The sequence below is a fragment of the Bufo gargarizans genome, chromosome 6 (assembly GCF_014858855.1).
Source record: "Bufo gargarizans isolate SCDJY-AF-19 chromosome 6, ASM1485885v1, whole genome shotgun sequence".
Lineage (NCBI taxonomy): Eukaryota > Metazoa > Chordata > Amphibia > Anura > Bufonidae > Bufo > Bufo gargarizans.
This window is the reverse complement of record NC_058085.1, coordinates 355955991-355978246: the sequence shown is the minus strand read 5'-3', so window position 1 is coordinate 355978246 and position 22256 is coordinate 355955991. Positions and strand designations below refer to the sequence as shown.

Here is a 22256-nt window from a genome sequence, read left to right as displayed (position 1 = left end):
ACCTTTGATTTGCTGCGATGACATGTCAAAAGTTTTTTCATAGCTCAGTGACACCAAAATTACATTTTACTCATTTTGGGCTAAAAATCACGTTTTAAATGTTTAGCCATTTCTGAAATACAGGGGTTAAAAATACCAGTAAGTCTGTTTGCAAGCTGTCGCTTTGTTTTCTTTGAATTCTGTCATCTGGCGGCTCATGTGTAGCTCTTCTTTCTTATCTGTTGACCTCAAACATTTATTTAAGCCATATTCTTATTGGTTTCATAAGAATTCAGCTACAATGAGTGTTTATGAGGTCAGGAGATCAGAGAAGAGCTAATCATGAGCCATCAGATGATAGGATTCAAAGAAAAAAAGAAAAAAGGACTGGATTTTTAACCCCTGTATTTCAGAAATGGCTAAAGATTTTTAATAAAGACCAACTGAAAACAAGATTTTTAGCCCAAAATGAGCAAAATGCAATAAATAAAAAAAATGCCCATAAAAGGTGTCCATAGCCTTTAACCACTTCAACCCCACTAGCTGAAACCCCCTTAATGACCAGGCCACTTTTTACACTTCTGCACTACACTACTTTCACCGTTTATCGCTCGGTCATGCAACTTACCACCCAAATGAATTTTACCTTTTCTTCTCACTAATAGAGCTTTCATTTGGTGGTATTTCATTGCTGCTGACATTTAACTTTTTTTGTTATTAATCGAAATTTAACGATTTTTTTGCAAAAAAATGACATTTTTCACTTTCAGCTGTAAAATTTTGCAAAAAAAACGACATCCATATATACATTTTTCACTAAATGTATTGTTATACATGTCTTTGATAAAAAAAAATGTTTGGGCAAAAAAAAATGGTTTGGGTAAAAGTTATAGCGTTTACAAACTATGGTACAAAAATGTGAATTTCCGCTTTTCGAAGCAGCTCTGACTTTCTGAGCACCTGTCATGTTTCCTGAGGTTCTACAATGCCCAGACAGTAGAAAAACCCCACAAATGACCCCATTTCGGAAAGTAGACACCCTAAGGTATTCACTGATGGGCATAGTGAGTTCATAGAACTTTTTATTTTTTGTCACAAGTTAGCGGAAAATGATGATTTTTTTTTATTTTAATTTTTTTCTTACAAAGTCTCATATTCCACTAACTTGCGACAAAAAATTCTAGGAACTCGCCATGCCCCTCACGGAATACCTTGGGGTGTCTTCTTTCCAAAATGGGGGCACATGTGGGGTATTTTTACTGCCCTGGCATGTTAGGGGCCTGAAAGCGTGAGAAGAAGTCTGGGATCCAAATGTCTAAAAATGCCCTCCTAAAAGGAATTTGGGCACCTTTGCGCATCTAGGCTGCAAAAAAGTGTGACACATCTGGTATCGCCGTACTCAGGAGAAGTTGGGGAATGTGTTTTGGGGTGTCATTTTACATATACCCATGCTGGGTGAGAGAAATATCTTGGCAAAAGACAACTTTTCCCATTTTTTTTTTATACAAAGTTGGCATTTGACCAAGATATTTCTCTCACCCAGCATGGGTATATGTAAAATGACACCCCAAAACACATTCCCCAACTTCTCCTGAGTACGGCGATACCAGATGTGTCACACTTTTTTGCAGCCTAGATGCGCAAAGGTGCCCAAATTCCTTTTAGGAGGGCATTTTTAGACATTTGGATCCCAGACTTCTTCTCACGCTTTCAGGCCCCTAACATGCCAGGGCAGTAAAAATACCCCACATGTGCCCCCATTTTGGAAAGAAGACACCCCAAGGTATTCCGTGAGGGGCATGGCGAGTTCCTAGATTTTTTTTTTTGGGCACAAGTTAGCGGAAATTGATTTATTTTGTATTTTCTCACAAAGTCTCCCTTTCCGCTAACTTGGGACAAAAATTTCAATCTTTCATGGACTCAATATGCCCCTCACGGAATACCTTGGGGTGTCTTCTTTCCGAAATGGGGTCACATGTGGGGTATTTATACTGCCCTGGCATTTTAGGGGCCCTAAAGCGTGAGAAGAAGTCTGGAATATAAATGTCTAAAAAATTTTACGCATTTGGATTCCGTGAGGGGTATGGTGAGTTCATGTGAGATTTTATTTTTTGACACAAGTTAGTGGAATATGAGACTTAGTAAGAAAAAACAAAAACAAAAAAAAATTTCCGCTAACTTGAGCCAAAATAAATGTCTGAATGGAGCCTTACAGGGGGTGATCAATGACAGGGGGGTGATCAGGGAGTCTATATGGGGTGATGACCCCCCCTGTCATTGATCACCCCCCTGTAAGGCTCCATTCAGACGTCCGTATGATTTTTTACGGATCCGCGGATACATGGATCGGATCCGCAAAACGCATACGGAAGTCTGAATGGAGCCTTACAGGGGGGTGATCAATGACAGGGGGGTGATCAGGGAGTCTATATGGGTGATCACCCCCCTGTAAGGCTCCATTCAGATGTCCGTATGATTTTTTACGGATCCACGGATACATGGATCGGATCCGCAAAACGCATACGGACGTCTGAATGGAGCCTTACAGGGGGGTGATCAATGACAGGGGGGTGATCAGGGAGTCTATATGGGTGATCACCCCCCTGTCATTGATCACCCCCCTGTAAGGCTCCATTCAGACGTCCGTATGCGTTTTGCGGATCCGATCCATGTATCCGTGGATCCATAAAAATCATACGGACGTCTGAATGGAGCCTGACAGGGGGGTGATCAATGACAGGGGGGTGATCAATGACAGGGAAGTGATCAGGAAGTCTATATGGGGTGATCATGGGTTCATAAGGGGTTAATAAGTGACAGGGGGGGGTGTAGTGTAGTGTAGTGGTGTTTGGTGCTACTTTAGTGAGCTGCCTGTGTCCTCTGGTGGTCGATCCTAACAAAAGGGACCACCAGAGGACCAGGTAGCAGGTATGTTAGACGCTGTTATCAAAACAGCGTCTAATATACCTGTTATGGGTTAAAAAAAAATCACATCTCCAGCCTGCCAGCGAGCGATCGCCGCTGGCAGGCTGGAGATCCACTCGCTTACCTTCCGTTCCTGTGAGCGAGCGCGCGCGCGCGCCTGTGTGCGCGCGTTCACAGGAAATCACGGCTCTCGCGAGATGACGCATATATGCGTGACTCTGCGCAGAGCTGCCACCTCCGGAACGCGAATCTGCGTTAGGCGGTCCGGAGGTGGTTAAATAACTAAGCCAGTCCGTTCCCCCTTCCAATCATGTGATCACAAGAGACTGACAATTTTACTCTCTTATAACCCCCTACAGTCACTTAGCAATGCGAACGGGCAGGGGAAGGGCCAGTCAGCCGTCAGCCACATGGTGCGGAGTGGATGTGTCACAGCATGGAAAGAAACGTCAACTTTTTGTAACACATGACAGAATCGGACATCTTTCACTATACAACTGAAGCAGCAAATACTGTATTTTTATTTTTCACATTTTTTTTTTGCCACTGGATAAATCCCTTTAACACAAGATATACACATGGATTCGGCACCTGTTGATGTCTGTGTTTTGCATAATCACAATAGGTTTAAAATACGTGGCTGGAGACGTATACGCAGCAGGCAGATTAACAGGTTGGTCCTTCAACGGGACGGGTCCTTTCACCGCCGTCAGCTTTTTATGGGTTGTGACTGGAACAAATCCTATGGAAATAAACAAATCGTTTCGCGAATATTCTCAAAAATCACAGCACAAATGTCTGGTGAACAGACACGCACGTCGAGGATACTGGGATGCAAAACCTAATCCAAGGCCTCCTGAGATTTCATACTCTTTTCACAGTACCGCTGTCCTTTGAAGAGACCCTTGGACAGTTTAAAGGGGCTGTCTGGTTTACAAAAGTATTGGGACATTCTGAGTAGGTGACTCCTTCACTAGTATTAATGCATATGGTGCATATGGAAAGGGGTTATCTTAGTAAGACAACCCCTATAACAGACAGATGTTCCTGTCCAGGACCATCATCAGCTCATTGTCAGACTAGAGAGTGACAAAGTTACAAAGCTTGCTTCCCCATCTGAAGGACCCGGCCAGTCCGTGTAATGTTTTATCCCCCCCATCCCTGTGGTGGTGCTGCAGTGATTTGAACATTCTCCGCCAGGTTCCCCCACAGCTGATCTTTGTTGGTCAAAGAATCTCATCATTGGGGGACCCTTCTAACGAAATGGTATTGTCCAGAAGCAGACAACCCCTTTAAAAGGTCCCACTGCTTTGGACAACACCCAATTGTTAGCAGGTTCCCATGACAAAAGGCAGATCATAAAGTGTATTTCCTGCTGGGACCCCCATCAATCTGCTGGAATCTGTAGGGGAACGCGGTAATAAGTGTTCAGTTCCATGTAGCGCCACCGCATGGGAAATTAAGTACTACACAATGCCCATTCATATCAGTGTATTGTCTGTGTAATGCAGGACAAGTCAATTCCTCTGAAGTGAGAGTGACATCTCTTTGCTTAGGTCAAGAGATGAAGAACCTGAAGAGCTAGCAAGAAAACAGACCTGTCATACTGACATCCAACCTGCACGCCTACCACTATAATGAGGATTACCTTGCAGATGAGCTCTGCCTCTCACAACAATGGATTATCTATCTATATGGGAATGTTATCTCTCTGTGCTGACTGCTACAGAAGGACAATATTTTGTATTATATTTTTAATGGTATAGTACTGTCTAAATTAAAAAGCAAAAGCAAAATAGTTTTCTTTGAATATGGAGTAAAAAAAAAAAAAACCTTTTTAAAGGAAGATTCCCTTTAAAGGGGTATAATTTCAGACATTGAATGCATATTGCCAGGATATGCTATGTCAAATGGGAATGGGGCCCCAGAGGTCTCCAGAACAGGGGTGTGTTTGGCTATTTTCGAAAGTCCCATAGAGCCCGCTGCACATGCGCGGCCACCTCACCATTCACCGCTTTGGGACTGGCGGAAATAGCAGAGCCAGCACTCCTATAGGGGAGAACTGAGGTTGGCCGCGCATGCTCAGCTGCTCTCCCTTCACTTCGGGGGGGAATGTTCTAGAGATAGGTGCAGGTCCCAGAAGTGGGACCCTCACCTATCTGACACGGACTGCATATCCTAGCGATATGCTATCATTGTCTGAGATGGGAATACACCTTTAACTCCGCTTTCCCTAATACAGTATATGAAAATGTATTTCCCAAAGCAGAGAACCCCTAACGACAAAGTAGGAGAAGCACCGCATTTATCACGGGGGCTCAGGCTGGACGATACATTTGCAGCGCGCTTAGACACCTCTTTCTATCATTATATACCACCTACTGGTTGGCTTACTCTACACCACTATTTAGTGCATGTTGTCACATCTGAAGCCATACCCTTTTCCACCAAGCCCCATTCTTCTAGTTGTACCAGCAACCTTGACAAGCGAGATGCAAAAAACTTCTAAAACACCTAATAGACATGGTGCACGGCATGGGGTGTGTGCAGGAGTGAGGGACCAGAACTTCTGGCAGATAATCAGCAAACAGGAGGTCACTTAAAGGGAACCTGTCACAGATTTTGTGTATAGAGCTGAGGACATGGGTTGCTAGATGGCCGCTAGCACATCCACAATACCCAGCCCCCATAGCTCTGTGTGCTTTTATTGTGTAGAAAAACTGCTTTGATAGATATGCAAATTAACCTGAGATGAGTCCAGTACGTGAGATGAGTCAGGGACAGGACTCATCTCGGTAATTTGCATATGTATCAAATCGGTTTTTTTTACACAATAAAAGCACACAGAGCTATGGGGACTGGGTATTGCGGATGTGCTAGCGGCCATCTAGGAACCCATGTCCTCAGCTCTATCCCCAAAATCCCAGTGACAGGTTCCCTTTAATAAAAGTACCAGCTTCGGTCTCGTTACAGCACTCCGGCCCCATACACGGACGTCAGTCTCTACAACCTACCAGCTGTGGACCCCGACACCTGATGACTGTCCTCTTCAGGATATAAGGAGCTTTGCACATTCTAAGTGGAAAGAAAAAAAAAGGTTTTATTAGTTTTTTTTAGGTCATACATACATCTGGGACATCAGCATATATCAAAACATGCCCTGAACGAAGGCTACTTTCACACTCGCGTTTTGGGGGGGGGGTTCAGTCATGGATCTGCAAAAACGGATCCGTTACAATAATACAACCGCATGCATCCGTCATGAGCGGATCCGTTTGCATTATCTGTAACATAGTCAAGACGGATCCGTCATAAACTCCATGGAAAGTTAATGGGAGACGAAATCCGTTTTCTATTGTGCCAAAGAAAACGAATCCGTCCCCATTGCCTTACATTGTGTGTCAGAACGGATCAGTTTCATCAAGTGGACAGCAAAACGCTGCAGGCAGCCTCCAGAGCGGAATAGAGACGGAACGGAGGCAAACTGATGCATTACGAGCGGATCCTTTTCCATTCAGAATGCATTAGGACAAAACTGATCCATTTTGGACCGCGTGTGAGATCCCTGAACGGATCCCACAAACGGAAAGCCAAAACGCCAGTGTGAAAGTGGCCTAACCATTAGCTTTTAAACACTTAATTAGTTTAAAATATATTACATTTTAGTCAGACATTATGGGCGGTCATTTACAATCAGAAATACGCCGATATTAGGCGTATTTCTGGCAAAGATTGCGGTGCAAAGGTCATTAGGCAGCAGGTCTAAAAAGTGGGCATGACGTGGGCGGAAGGGCCGGAAAGGCCCGTCTTATTCATCATTGGCTACACCTGTTTTAGGCGAAGAAAATGGTCTAAATGTACAGGAGAGACAGCAATGAAGGTATGGACCCGCTGAAGTCACATAGAGGCCGACGCCTCTTCATAACCGACGGATCCACTGCCAGTGCAATGCTTAATAAATGACCCTCTATATCATTAACCCCTTCAAGACCAGGCCTATTTTCATTTTTACATTTTTTATTTTTCCTCATGTTCCAAAAGCCATAACTTTTTTATTTTTTTGTTCACGTAGCTATACGAGGGCTTATTTTTTTGCGGGACAAGATGCATTTTTTAATGCCACCATTTAATTTACCATGTCTTGTACAGCGTTCACTATGCACTAAAAGTGACCTGACGTTCTTATTCTGCGGCTCAATACGAATGCGGCGATACCAAACTTGAACAAAAAAATAAAAAAAAACCTTTAGAAAAATCAAAATTTTCTTTGCATCGCTATATTCTGACAGCCATAACCCTTTTTATATTGCGGTCTACAGAGCTGTAGAAGGGCTTATTTTTAGCGTAACGAACTGTAGTTTTTATTGATGCCATTTTTGTAGTATATACAATATTTGATCACCGTTATTCAAATTTTTGGGGGTACAAAATGAAAAAAAAAAATGGCAAATTACGTGTTTTTCATTTTTTTTTCCTGTTACTGCGTTCACCGCACAGGAATTTTTTAAAAATATTTTAATAGTTTAGACATTTTCGGACATGGCGATACCCAATATGTTTATTTTTTTTTTTTTTTATTGTTTATGTATTTTTATATGTCAAATTGGGAAAGGGGGGGTCATTCAAACTTTTAATACATTGGTGTTTTTTTTACTTTTTAAATTTTTTTTTTTACTTGATTAAACTTTTTCTTTTTACAACAATTAGCCCCCATAGGGGCCTTGTACATGGGATCTTATGATCCCCTCTCCTATTCACCATAATAGAGATCTATTACAGTGAATAGGATTTTTACACTCTCCAATCTGCGCTGTGCCTCGTGCATAGCTCAGTATGGAGAAAGCCATGGCAGGCCTGGATCGCTTCAGCAGCATCCAGGCTGCCATGGCAACCGATCGGAGCCCCGAGATTTCACTGCGGGGGCTCCGATCGGAAGGAAGATTGAGCTGCATGACTTTACAGGAGCCTTAATCGCGGCACCTGAGGGGTTAAATGGCAGGGGCAGAGCTGATTGCCGCTTTCTGTCAGTGCGGCCGGCAGATCGCGTGTATGGAGCGGGCTCACTGCAGAGGCTCCCTCCATACATCCCCTGGCACGCAATGACCGATCATGTAGATTGTAAGCCCTCACGGGCAAGGCCCTCTCTCCTTCTGTGCCAGTCTGTAACTCGTCTTGTTCGCGCTTAGTGCAGTTGTCTGTATTATGTATGCGCATCCCTTATCATATGTACAACGCTATGGACTGAATGGCGCTCTAATAATAAATAATAATAATTAAACAGCCATCAAGGAGGGTGGCTGATGAAGCCCCTCTAGGTCCCCTAAGGTACTGTAGGCCACCAGAGCATGTGTTTCATGCTCCTTCTGTATAGTTTGTCCTGGATGAGACTCAGTTTGTGAACTTTCAATGTGGCTCAGGAGTTTAAAAAGCTTGAGGAGCTCTGTTATTGCTCCAAAACCAATTCTTCATATGGATAAAGAAGGGGAGTGAAGGAGAGGAATCAGATTGTAAGCCCTGCTGGGGACAAGGACTGCCAGGACGAATCACACTCTGCGTACAGCACTATGAAATATGTGGACTTCATAGAAGCTTATCAGTTCTCTTGATGCTCGTCTCTGCCCACCTGATCCATTAGGCTGATTAAACCTGTCCACATTGCTTTACTGTCTAAATTCTTCTGCTCCAGATATTTCCTGCAGACCTGAAATGAGGAATGATACATCACCAATATGACCATAAGCAGACATACTGCATATATGACTTCATGACAAAAAGTATACAAAATGCCAACCAATACCAGATCTATTGAAAAGTTTCTCTATGCTAGGATTTTACAGTCAATGTCGGATCCGTCCTGCCGCTAGTGACAGTGTGCCGCTCCATCCCCATTGACTATAATGGGGGCGGGGGTGAAGTTCCGGCGGAGGCACGGCGAGAGGTTGCCGGAATAAAACTACGACATGTCCGACATTTATTCCAGCAGCCTCTCGCCCTGCGCTGCCGTGCCTCTGCCCCCGTTATAGTCAATGGGGACGGAGCGGAAGTCTGGGGGCACACGGTCACTAGCGGCAGGACAGATCCGAGAGGCTGTTCAACCGACGGAACAGCCTGCCGGAGGTCCGTGCCGCTAGTGTGAAGGTAGCCTAAGGGTTCTATTAAAGGCCAAAAAGGAGAGCCACCTGACGATATACAAGTTGATCGGCAATCATTTAAGGGCCTTTCACATGGCCAAATGCAAAGTGAAAGGGGAACCAACAATGGTCATTACGATTGTTCATTCCCCATTCTCTTTACATATTATTAGCAGTACACAGGGAGATGTGCTGCCGGCAAACAATCTTAGAGGTGATCATCTGATAAATGAGCCTCCTGCTTATTAATCAGGCGACCAGCGGCACCCTTAAAAGAGAGTGTTCATATGAACGTTTGTTCCCCAAAACAGACCCGCTCCTCGGGCATATACCGTGTGGTATACATGGAAGCCTGTGGCTATATATAACGAAACAAAGCCATGTGATGGAAGGCTTCAAGGTAATCTGAACAGAGCCTTAAAGTGACCATACACATGAAGCTTATGTCAGTTGCACCCATTAATTTGGTAAAACTAGTGAACCATCTAATCATGGGTATGTCGGGGGGAAAGAAGGTCACCATGCAGTGTAATACTGCTGCCGATTGCCCGATGAAGGATCATTGGGCAATCCAAATCTTTTGACATGTTAAAACATTTTCGTTTGCAGGCGGCAGATTGTGGTGTCTAATCAAGATCTGCCGCCGGCAAACCACTATACAGCATGGGGACGGGTGACGGCACAACGATCACTCCCCCGAGCTGCATGTAATAGTAGCTATCTCCTCCACTAGCGAGCAGGCGATTGCCTGGAGGGATCGGTTCCCTCCCGATGATCGCCTGCCACATTGGGCTGTGTAATACAGTTTCACATCTGCGGCTGTCCTCTCCCGCAGGCTGTTCTGACACAACGTTGCGTCAGCGTTTTTTTGTCTGATCATTTCCAAGCATATTTGCCAAGTAGCGGCCAGATCACTGTCGGACCCCATTATAGTAAATGGGGTCTGGCGGGCGACGCTGGATCCAGATAACTCTGGTAGGCCGCTCTATGCCGGATCAGGCTGCCAGAGAAGACAGCTGCAGATGTGAAACTAGCCTAAGCAGTCGCTCCGGAAAAGAAACGCTTAAAATAACAAACTAACGAGGATTAAGGAGCCCAATAACAGCGTTTTCTGCTGCAGAGTTTGGAATTTTTAACTCATTCAATTCCGGAGAACACCGCTTAGAGGGAAGAGTGCGCCTCGCCTTCTCGAGACAAGTGTGCATGTGGATGGAGGGCGAGGTGTCAAGAGGCCGACAGCAATCTAAACTGTACAGCTAGCCTTAGGGGGAGAGGGGCGATACAGAAAAGTGACTAAGTAGACGTTTCCACATAATTCCCTTCCTAATTATAGAAAGCATAGACGGTCTCAGTTTACGCCACATATTACAAGCTGCATAGAGCCATTCATTATATCCACACATTTCCGGAATTAGGCCACACAGATGCAGGATCTATTTCTACGGTCTGCGCAATGACTACATCTGACAGGCCTTCGGCAACATGTGGACCTCCAGATGTGGAAGGGGGGGGGGGGGGATCTCCACGTCTTTTCCCTGCCAGCTTCCAGTGTGCGTCTCACTAGGATTACCTGCAAAGCTTCAGCTAAACTTGGCCTTTCATCAGAATCCCTTTTAGCCATCTGTAGAAGGAACCATTTCAGCTTTTTGGGCAGCGTTAGCTTGTGATTCGCCACGTAATTGAACTTGGCTGCTGACCATAAAATGGCTGCAATGCCATATACACAAGTCTGTAAAAAAAAAAAATGTGCACAACGTTAGAAAGCGGTAAGGATAGGGCTCATGCAAACAAACATTTTGGGGTCCTTATGCGGAACCATTCACTTTAATGGGGCCTTGAAAAAACGGAAATGATTCAGTGCGCATTCCGTTTCCATAGGTCTGTATGTCTGTTCCGCCAAAAAATAGAACATGTCCTTTTATTGTCCGCATTACAGACAAAGATAGAACTGTTCTATTAGGGGCCAGCTGTTCTGCAAAATACGGAATGCACATGGCTGGTTTTGAAGATCCGCAATTTACAGACCGCAAAACATCCAATGGTCATGTGCAGTCCTCAGCAGATACTAGTTAGGGCCATCACCACTGAATACTGCAGGCAAGATTTAAAGGGGTTGTCACATTACAACTGCTTAACGCCATCCATTCAATTGCCGGAGACAGCCAAGTACAAGAACCCAGCCACACAGAGTAATAATGGAGCGCCGGCACCCATGTGGGTCCAAACCTGGGAACACGGGCCTTCCCTCTAGTGATCAGCAGGATCCCAAACAGTCGGACCCCTGGAGAGCCTAAGGATAGGGGATAGGTTGTTGTAATAAGACCCATCCTCACCCAGCTGTATCAGAAAATACTTGAATACCAGTTCTGTCGCCGAAACTGCCTGCCGGATCAGGCAAAACGTATGCCAACTGAAGGCATTTGTAAGACTGATCAGGATCCTGATCAGTCTTAAAAATGCCTGATCAGTCGAAAAAATGCCGGTGTCATCCGGCAAAACGGATCCGGCATTTATTTTTTTTCACCTTTTTTTCAGTCTGCGCATGCGCAGACCGGAAGGACGGATCCGGCATTCCGGTATTCTGAACGCCGGATCCGGCACCAATACATTCCTATGGGAAAAAATGCCGGATCCAGCATTCAGGCAAGTCTTCAGTTTTTTTCGCCGGAGATAAAACTGTAGCATGCTGCGGTTTTCTCTTTTGCCTGATCAGTCAAAACGACTGAACTGATGACATCCTGATGCACCCTGAATGGATTACTCTCCATTCAGAATGCATGGGGATATGCCTGATCAGTTCTTTTCCGGTATAGAGCCCCTGTGACGGAACTCTATGCCGGAAAAGAAAAACGCAAGTGTGAAAGTAGCCTAATTTAGTTTTTAATTGAACGTTGCATTGTGCACTTCTTCTGTTATTCCCCCTGGAAGTGTATGAACAACCTGACAACTGGGTGTTACAATTCTCCTTGTCAAAGGGATGCGTCAAGAGTCAAGGTGCCCATATAACCTGACACAGCTGTCAGTTGAACAGTATTTCTCCCAACCCCCATACACGCTGGGCTGAGCATGCATGTGTTCTCAAGGGGAAGAGGGTAAAAAGCGCTTGCCAGACTTCTCTGTCAGCAGCTTATCTCCCCTGAGAGCAAAGGATCAGGCATGCCCAAGTCAATATGCTGTCTGGGGAGAGTCGGGATTGCGCCATACACATTAGGCTACTTTCACACTCGCGTTTGGTGCGGATCAGTCATTGATCTGTACAGACGGATCCGTTCAGATAATACAACCGTCTGCATCCGTTTGTATAATCTTTAACATAGCCAAGACAGATCCGTCTTGAACACCATTGAAAGTCAATAGAGGACGGATCAGTTTTCTATTGTGCCAGAGAAAACGGATCCGTCCCTATTGACTTACATTGTGTGTCAGAACGGATCCGTTTGGCTCAGTTTCGTCAGACGGACACCAAAACGCTGCAAGCAGCGTTTTTGTTGTCCGCCTCCAAAGCAGAATGGAGACGGAACGGAGGCAAACTGAGGCATTCTGAGCGGATCCTTTTCCATTCAGAATGCATTAGGGCAAAAACTGATCCGTTTTGGACCGCCTGTGAGAGGAGCCCTGAACAGATCTCACAAACGGAAAGCCAAAATGCCAGTGTGAAAGTAGCCTTAGATGGTCGGTAAGTTCCGCCAAAATCATTGTGTTTGGCCCCTCTTCATCCAGTGGGTATGAGCACAGATAAACTGCGTAGGAACACACGCTAGTGACAGCGAGAATTATAGCAATTTATTCATACATTTACAGGAAGAACAACAGAGGAAAATGACGAGTTCTACTGAAAAACAGTAAAGAATTGCTTTACGTCAAATACAAGAATTTACAATAACAGATCCGTCCTGGGAATTAGCGGGTTCTCCTCGAGAAGTGCAACCTTCAGTAATCTGGGCAGTGGTGTACTCATTGGACGAGGCCTCAAAGCCAAAAGCCAAGATAAGTATTAGGCCGCTTTTAGTTGTTGATGAGACGACCACCACCTACCGCCCCCAACAGGAAGACTTTGTGCCGCTATCCCATTCTTATGACTCAGGTGTATTTTCCTTTTTGTCTGCTAACATTTCAGCACACATGGAGGTCACGTCCCTCTGCAAGTTCTCACAACTCACTGAAACAGGACCAAGACCATGCAGGAATGGCCCCCATCCCCAGGGACCGTATAGCGCGATCAGCTCCTGTATTACGTACACCCTTGATTTTGTGGTCCTGTCCTGTGAGGTGAGCTTGTCTGCCCTGTAGGTGACTTGTTGCTTCCACTTCACAATGCCCACATGCAGAATTGTAAAGAACCATGATAGTGCCAAGGGGTGGCCACGTCCCCCTATAACCATGTTATATATAATGATACGGAACAGAAAACGGTGTTCTGCATTTTACATCACTGTGAGCAGTGATATTGCCCCCCTGTATGAAAATCATGTAATTTCTATGGCAAATTTTTTTTTTTTATATATTTCCACAGAGAGAAAAAAAAAAAAGTTAGAGCGGAAACACGTAGACTAACGTATAGCTAAATGATGGATAATATAGTGCAGACTGCATTTGGTAAGCCTCTGCTTAGCTATGCATTAGACTAACCTCTAATGCAGGCATCCTCAAACTGCGGCCCTCCAGCTGTTGCAAAACTACAACTCCCAACATGCCTGAACAGCCTACAGGTATGAGCCTACAGCAGGGCATTGTGGGAGTTGTAGTTTTACAACAGCCGGAGGGCCGCAGTTTGAGGATGCCTGCTCTAATGTGTATGGCACTGTCCCAACATTAGGTGTCGTGGAAAAAAGAAGGGTCTTGAGCATGTTCATTTTCAACATGCCTGATCCTTTGCTCTCAAGAGAGATAGGCTGCAGCCAGGGAGGTCTGGCATTGACTTAAAGGCTATGTACACCTTTTGGGGCAATATTCTTTTTTTTTTATTAGTGCACACTACTCATTATGAGGTAAAAATAATTTTTCAATTGGTCTTAATTAAAAATATGGAGTCCTTTTCTCTGTACAGGGCCCAGATGCTCCATTAGCAGGATCTGAATTTTCTCTCTGCTCCGTCAGACAGCTAGCTGACAGACTCCTTATCTCTGTTCTCTGACCTTATAAACGCTCATTATAGCTCAGTTCTTATCTTACTGATAACAATGTGGCTTAAATAAGTGTTTATGACCTTTTAGTAATTTAGACATAAGGTTTATTAGATGACCGGCACAAAGGGAAAGTAGGATTCACACACCTAGAAAAACAGTTAACCCTTTGTGACAGAATGGCTCAATATTTTTATAAAAAAAAACATTTTTAATCCAAAATGAGTAAAAATGCAATCATAAAAAAATAAATAAAAATGCCCCCGAAGGTGTACATAGCTTTTAAGGAGCGTTTACACTGCGCCGGTGAGAAGACCTTTGTCTTGAAAGAAACGTTCCTTCCTGACAACTGCCTGCTCGTTAGTGGAGGTGAAGATCTGGATTTACATCACTTCCACAGTATGAGAACGAGTAATGGCTACCACATACAGCTGCATTGTTTCTGGGCAGCAGAGCACTGCTCACACGGCACGATCTGCTGCCCAGAAAGGATGATTGAGATGTCCGCACCAACAATCATTTCACCCGATGAATGAGCGTTTCGCTTGTTGGTCTGCAGCACCTTCAGATGGGCCGAATATTGGGAACGGGCGTTCATAGGAAAATTTGTTCCTGATAATCTCCCTGGCAGTCTAAAAGAGGGAATATTCCCTATTGCCCATTAACACATGCACGCTCGGCTTCACATGTGTATGAAGGGGGGGGGGGGGGGTTGTCAGGATGCCATGGGGCAAAGCCACTAGTACTGGCCCCGTAGGGATCTGCAGTTTGTGTAATACAATGGGCATCTCATGCTATGTACTAACAAGTACTAATTGTCTACAATTACTGGGAAATCCCATCACTTGCTAACAAGTACAAGGAAAAAAACTGATTAAATCTTGTTATACACTTGACTTGGCTTTATTTTTAAGCTTTGGATAGAAAGAATCAGAGGTCTGACACATTTGTTTTTTCATCTCACTTCTGGCACAGCTTGCCCAATGAAAATTAAATGTTGGGTGGAAATGCCAGCGCCCTAGGAGGGGCTCACAGCGATGTTAACCCTGACCATGGCAGATACACAAGGCTCCAGCATCTCTATGGAGATTATATTTAGCAGCCAGGAAAACAGATGCAGCTGTGTGCCAGATGTCGGCACACTGTTACTTAAAGTGAACTGAATTCTCTGCTGGGTTCTAACTTGCACCGAGCAATAAGACGTTTCCACCAGAGCGGTAAAGCTTTCCTGTAGCTTCGTCTTACATTAATTTCATGTTCTACCTTTTCTGTCCCAGATCCATCACCATCAGGGTCATGTTCAGGTGGTACGCAAAACGCATCATAAGGCTCTGAAAGAAGGAAAAAAGACAAATTAAGTTAAATTAAGAAAATTAAATACAAAAAGTAGGGAAAAAACTTGGGAGAAAAAAAAACTACCAGACCCATTTTGTTCTATGCATAATGCAGTGTAGTGCATGTGAACAAAGTGAATTGCTAATTGCTGTGTATTAGGGCTCATGCACACGATTGCGGTCCGCAAAAACGTATCTGCAAATAATACGGATGACGTCTGTGTGCAATCCGTATTTTGAAGAACAGAACATCTGGCCCCTAATAGAACAGTCCTATACTTGTCCGTAATGCGGACAATAATAGGACATGTTCTATTTCTTGTGGAACGGATATACGGAAACAGAATGCACACGGAGTAACTTCCGGTTTTTGTTTTTTTTGCGGACCCATAGAAATTAATGGTTCCACATACGGTTCGCAAATATTTTTTTTTTTAATTGTACTGACACAGAAAGAAAATACATTTGTGTGCATGAGCCCTTAGAGCCTGCATGCAGCTCATCTATTCCTGTATAAAGGTGCATTTAGACAACCGTTCCCGATCATCTGCCTGTCTGAATGTGCCGCCGATCCCCCAATGAACGAGTTCTTCTGGTGATCCGGTCGTTCATGCAGGCACCACTGATCATAGTTTCTGGGCAGCAGATTGTGCGGTCTAAACGGCGATCTGCTGCTCAGAAGCCATGATTCGGCATGAGGACGAGGGATGGCTATAGCGATTCCCCGTCCTCATACAGTGAAGGAGAGCGTTCATGTAAATGTGAGGTCTCCTTCACTGACCGAGCAGCCGACTGTTGTGAAGGAACGCTTCCTTCCCGACAATTGGCAGCTCAGTCGGCCTATCTAAATTCATCTTCAGTTAAAAGCCCATTGGAGTAATATTCACTGACGTAGTCAGGTCCCTACTCAGCGTGGTATTGTCAGCGTGTTTTAATACTCTCCTCTGAATAAATACCTATTAGAGTAAAGTCAGTAGGACTAGCCGACCAGGGTATGGCGGAAAGAAGGGTTGGGCATGTTGAATTTCAATGCCTGATCCTTTTATCCTCAGTGGAGTTAAACCACCGCCAGATGTGTCTGGTAGCAGCTTACCCCTTTTACCTATTGAGAACACATGTATACTTTGCCCAAACCAAGCATTCACCTGACAGTGCCACGCGCCTGCAAAATAACGTAGAGTAGAACAGTATCTGCAAAATGTACAAATTTCGACAAATCTCATGTACACTTAGCAGATTTTTTTCAGCGAGGATATTGACCTGCCGTGCAGCTTTTCTAAGGGCGAGATCTGTGGCAAATCCACATTAAAAAGGGTTTTCTCATTTCAGACAATGGGGGCATATCGCTAGGATATGCCCCCATTGTCTTATAGGTGCTGGGACCCGCACCTATACCAAGAACGGAGCCCCGAAAGTGAAGGAGAGCGCACTGCGCATGCGCAGCCGCCCTCCATCCATTTCTATGGGGCCGCCGAAAATAGCCGAGCGCTGGCTTGGCTATGGCCGTCCGTCTGCCCTATAGAAATGAATGGGAGCATGGGTCGCGCATGAGCGGCATGCTCCTATTCGCTTCTATGGGAGAGGCGGGGATTAGCGCTTGGTGGTGGACAGACCTCGGGAAATCTGGGGTCCCCCAGCCACAGTGCTCCCCGCTCTGTTATCGATATAGGTGCGGGAACCTAGCGATATGCCCCCATTGTCTAAGATGGGAATACCCCTAATTCCGCAATTAGAAAATTACAGGTTTTGGTGCGGTTTGGGTGCAGAAATGCACAGAAATCTGCAAGGAAATCCCTTGTGCAGGTAGTCTAAAGGGGTTTCCTGTAGACAGAACACTTGTGCCTTATCCATAGGAGGTCCGACTGCTGACAAATGAAGTGCTGGAGCATATGTGTGACCAGCGTTCCATTCACTTCTATGGGTCCGACAGAGATGCATCTCCGACAGCCTTATAGAAGACAGTAGAGAGTAGTCACTTGCAAACCTCCATACTTGTGATCACTAAGAGCCCCAGCAATCAATCACTTATAAGTGGGAACCCCCTTTAAGGCTCAGAGGCCGACTGCACCTAAAGAAAAGTTGTTTTAATTTGCTATTTGTCACACAAAAATTTCTTTACATGGTTACAAAAGAGGAAAGAAAACAAAAAAAACACGCCCGCCCGGGTGAGCCTCCCCCGCTTCACCGTGTAATGAGGTTATTTAACTACTTTCATGTGCAGCGGCACAGCACGAAATAATCTCGCACCTCCATGAGTCACCTTACCTTCATTCTGATGAGTAACAAAGAGGACTTCTCCACACTGGTCAATGAACACCGACTCCAGACTCAGAATGGCTGCAAAATAAGGCACAACATCAGCTTTTTGTTTAACCCTCGAATGACTATGACCAAACTATCACAAATGTAGACACAGCGGTTGCACTATTCGTTTCCTGTATGACACACGGACACTGGCTGCTGGTGGCACATTTCTACTACTCTCCTTATGGGAGGTGTCATCTCCTCTACGGTAGGTGCCATTTACTGCAGGGGACATTTAATGGGCAAACAGGTACCAGGGCAAACGGGTGTTACAGTAGGGCACTGCACTTTTTATATATATTTTTTTTACATAAACTTTATGGCAAATTCACAGGGCATGTGAATGGGGTATAAGTACCCACCTTCACATGCATCACCGGTGGAGTCTCAGAAGAATCTGGATCCTAATCCTGCTACAACCCTCACTGTGAGAGCAGAAGCCGCCAAACAATATGGGGTTTTGAGAACAGAGGGTTCGGCCTAATGTGTCCAGAAGTGACACTGGCTTTCTCCTTTCTTAAGCGCTTATTTTGGCCAAGCGTGCTAATGTATATGGGGCGAGTCAGGAGGAGCAGCTGTTTGCTCAACGATCATTCTTACTACAGCTTTTGGAACGGTGAAACCTTGCAAGTTGAATGACGAAAGGCAAGGGAAGAACCCAAAGGTCAAAACCAGGGTCAAAAATGGCAAGTGATACACAGACAGAGGTCAGGAGGTCTCCGCATGGTTTAAAAAGGCCCATTACCACCCTGTGGCGATGGCAAGGGGTTGCATCCCCAACAGATTGCAGAAAAGTATTGCTGGAACGGGGACAGGTATGTCTTTCAGTCCTTGACCTGTGTGTCCATCACCTAACCAGGACAGATTGGTATCTACTGGGAGTATACAATGGAAGTTCCTATTCAATGAAATCAAGCAGGGATTTTGAAAAATAGGTGGATCGACAAATGTGGTTGGAAAGTAAGTATAACTTTAGTTCCAACGAGAAAGGCCTTTGCTGAAACCGGATGCCCCAGTGACCTACAGTGCGGTTTGGCACCAAAAAGCCCAATTATGTCCAAAATATTGGAAGTCATCCAGCGTTCCTAGAGTCCTGAGAGTCAGTTTTAACTCTGTATGCAGCGATTCTCAGGGAAAGCTGGGCGACGGCCTGTATGGAAGCAGTCAAATGTGTAAGGCAAGGGCGACACTGGTCACGTGACACCTGTCGCAGTCAGGATCGCTCAGTAGCTGCGATCCCATAGAAATGCATGGGATCGCTGCAGCAGTCGCATGAAATCTAACACGGCTGGATTTCTTGCGACTGCCGCGGCGATCCCATTCATTTCTAGGGGATCCAAGGTACTCGGCGATGTCAGGTGACCAGTGTCGCCGTGTAGCCTTTGCCTAAGACACAGGAACGAAACTGGGTCCGTGCAATAATCCAGAATCTCTAGTAATCAGGGGCTAGTCCAGTATATTGGGTGCTGGATTACAGATCGTTTACAGCGTCATCTATATCATAGACATTTTTTTCCAATTGAAATAAATCTACGCATTGGCAGCCGCTGAATTGACGAGACGTTTTCATTTGTGATCCAGAGGCCAGTGACCGGACAATACAGTATAGTGGTTCTGCCAAAGTGCAGACAATGGCGTCCACACAGCCCAGACCCAGACGCGTGTTCTGATGTATGTAATTACATCTAAACTACTTTATCCTCTGCCAGCAAGAAGAGGCTTTTGTGCAAGCGGCACAAACGGCCTCTGTCAGCATTTTCCTGCAGGCCAGAAGTAATGAGGGTCTTGTTCTCTGCCCGGGTCACGGTAAAGGGATGACTGCATCCCACACACAGCCGGCGGGGCAGGCCGGCAGGTCCGCTACACTTTGCATGGCCAGACACACAATCCCTATATTCTCTTGCCTAGGTTTTCACAAAATTATCTGTCGGACATGTCATAAATGTCAAATCAGTATAGGTGGCGACTTTGCCAAGGTCCTCTCAGACTCAGGAATGAGGGTGTCCTGATCTGCATTTCATTTTAGCAGTAGTCCCAGATACAGGGTCCTTCTCCATTAAAGTCTATGGTAGTTCCAGAGAGGTGTAGTGACAATGGGAAGGCATGAAAATTCTGGCTCCGTTTACAGCAAAAAAACTAATAAACGAGCCATAAAATGTGCCAGATTAATGAATGGAGCAAAAGAGTGCTGTAAAGTGTCTAAAATGTCTAGAAAGATGCAAGAAATCTATTACACAAGGCCGGCCACTGGGATAAATCTGGCACTGTTTCTGCTGTCGGTCTAAATTTAAAGGGGTTTTCCAAGACTTAAATATGGAGGACTTTTTCTCAGGATAGGTCATCAATATCAGATCGGTGGGGGGGGTCCAACTCCAGGCACCCTGTCCGATCAGCTGCTGGAAGGGACTGCAGCTCTTGGATGATCGCTATGGCCCTTTTATAGCGTATCAAGCACAGCGCCGTACAGAATTTAGTGGTTGAGCTTGGTACTGCACCCCACTTGCATTCACTTGAATGGGATGGAGCTAGGGATGAGCAAACTTGTATTTTCAAGTTCGGCGTGCAATGTTCGGGTTATCTAATAATCCCGTTATGGAATCCATAATGGAATTCTCAGATAACTCGAACCTTGTACGCCAAACTTGAAAACGCAATTTCTCTCAACACTAGACGGAACTGCATAAAGGCCACGTGACTGTCATATGCCAAGGAAGTGGCCACAGCAAGGGGCCAAGAGTGGAGGCCCCTTTGAGGAGCTGGAACCCTACCGATCAGATATCCTGATTCCCAGACAACAACTTAATAAATCGACAATATTAATAAATCCCACCAAAGATAAAGATGAACCATGCACAGGCAGCTAGATCTCCAAGGAAACTCTGAGGGGTGTAAACGCTACACTTTGGTAACCCCTAATTGGTAACCTAAGATCAGCTTTAAATACTATTATTACCACTGATTACAGAAATGTACTTTCACCGTAAAAAAAATTTGGATACATGTCATAGGTGGGGTCAGGCTAGAACAGTCTTGGCTAGAACAGTCTGGTGCACAGTGCACGATAGGGTGACATAGGCCATACTCTGCAATGCAAGTCTATGACGCTCCGCCACCGCTTCCAAGTGAAACAGGATGTAAAAAAAAGACAGTAGTCTCAGGAGAGAGTCATGGCATCAATATTCTATCGATGAGCTGGAAATGAGCCAGATTATCAAACTTTTTGGATTATCAAATACCGCACTAAAGCAATTTCAATACATAATCAAATTTGGCGAGAAAAAAAAGCAAATACCTGGATTGTCTGACAAGACGGACGCGTTTTTACCTGGATAATCCACGTACGTCTGTAGAGTATATAAGCACTCGTAGCACAGCGCCCACAGCTCGTCTTCTTGTAAGGGCTTTCCATAGTTTAGCAACATTTCTTTCAAGGAAACCCACTATAAAAAGAGAAGACGGGATAAGCGTTGCAGTGAAACGCTGCTCACTACGGCTCCACTTTCATTAAAGCATTGTAAGTCTGCAAGCAGCAGCTCTCCAGGTGTTGGGAGACTACAACTCCCATTGTGACAGCTACTCTACGTCAGGACATGCTGAGAGTGGTAGCTTTCACACAGCTGTAGAACAACCCTATAGTTCCATCATTCCAGATTTTGGAAGTGGAATTGCATGGCAAAGAAATTCCATCTGTCAGCAGGTTTGTCCCTATGACACCTGGCTGACCTGTTACATGTGCGCTTGGCAGCTGAAGGCATCTGTGTTGGTCCCATGTTAATATGTGTCCACACTGCTGAGAAAAATGTTTTAATATATGCAAATGAGCTTCTAGGGGCCACGGGGGCGTTGTCGTTACACCTAGAGGCTCTGCTCTCTCTGCAACCGCCGCACCTTCTGCACTTTGATTGACAGGACCAATCAATGATGAAGTTTTCACTGCCTGGCGATTGCGCCACCCCCGTCAATGTACCTATCAGATGCGGCGTTCATAGCTGATCGCGGTATTTGACAGTAATAATACAGTGTAAAATTTAAAAAAAAATTACAATAAAATTATACTTACCTGACGCAAAGAGCCAGCCGCCATCTTGAGTAAAGATCTAGCGAAAAATCTTGTGCGGACCGTGATATAGACATCACGTCGGCTGGCGTGGTGACATCATACGTCACCACGCACAGGATTTTGTGTGAGATCATAAATCAAGATGGCGGCGGCCGGCCCGTCTCAATCAAATGGATGCGGTAAGTATGATATTTTAATTTTTTTTAGCGCCATTCAGGCAAAATTCATTTTCTACAACAGAGCATGAGAAAACTCGGCTCAACACTAATAATCGTATTACTGATAGTAAATGACCCCCTTAGATCTTGGTTCTGTGTTACTGTAAGGGAGAGGGGGAACCCGAAATTGATACCAGAATGAAAGATCACAGCCTGTTAAGCCGCCAGTGCCCTGCGTGGTG

General features: G+C 45.0%; 1 protein-coding gene across 1 annotated transcript in view; it reads right to left on the bottom strand.

The window, feature by feature from the left end:
- Nucleotides 1–22256, bottom strand: part of KNDC1 (kinase non-catalytic C-lobe domain containing 1) — a 113087-nt gene that overhangs the window by 46815 nt on the left and 44016 nt on the right. Inside the window, 7 exon segments of the mRNA XM_044298019.1 lie at nucleotides 3496–3646; nucleotides 5919–5979; nucleotides 8528–8605; nucleotides 10606–10764; nucleotides 15422–15489; nucleotides 17758–17829; nucleotides 21122–21236. Of these exon segments, the coding sequence (XP_044153954.1) occupies nucleotides 3496–3646; nucleotides 5919–5979; nucleotides 8528–8605; nucleotides 10606–10764; nucleotides 15422–15489; nucleotides 17758–17829; nucleotides 21122–21236 (704 nt within the window).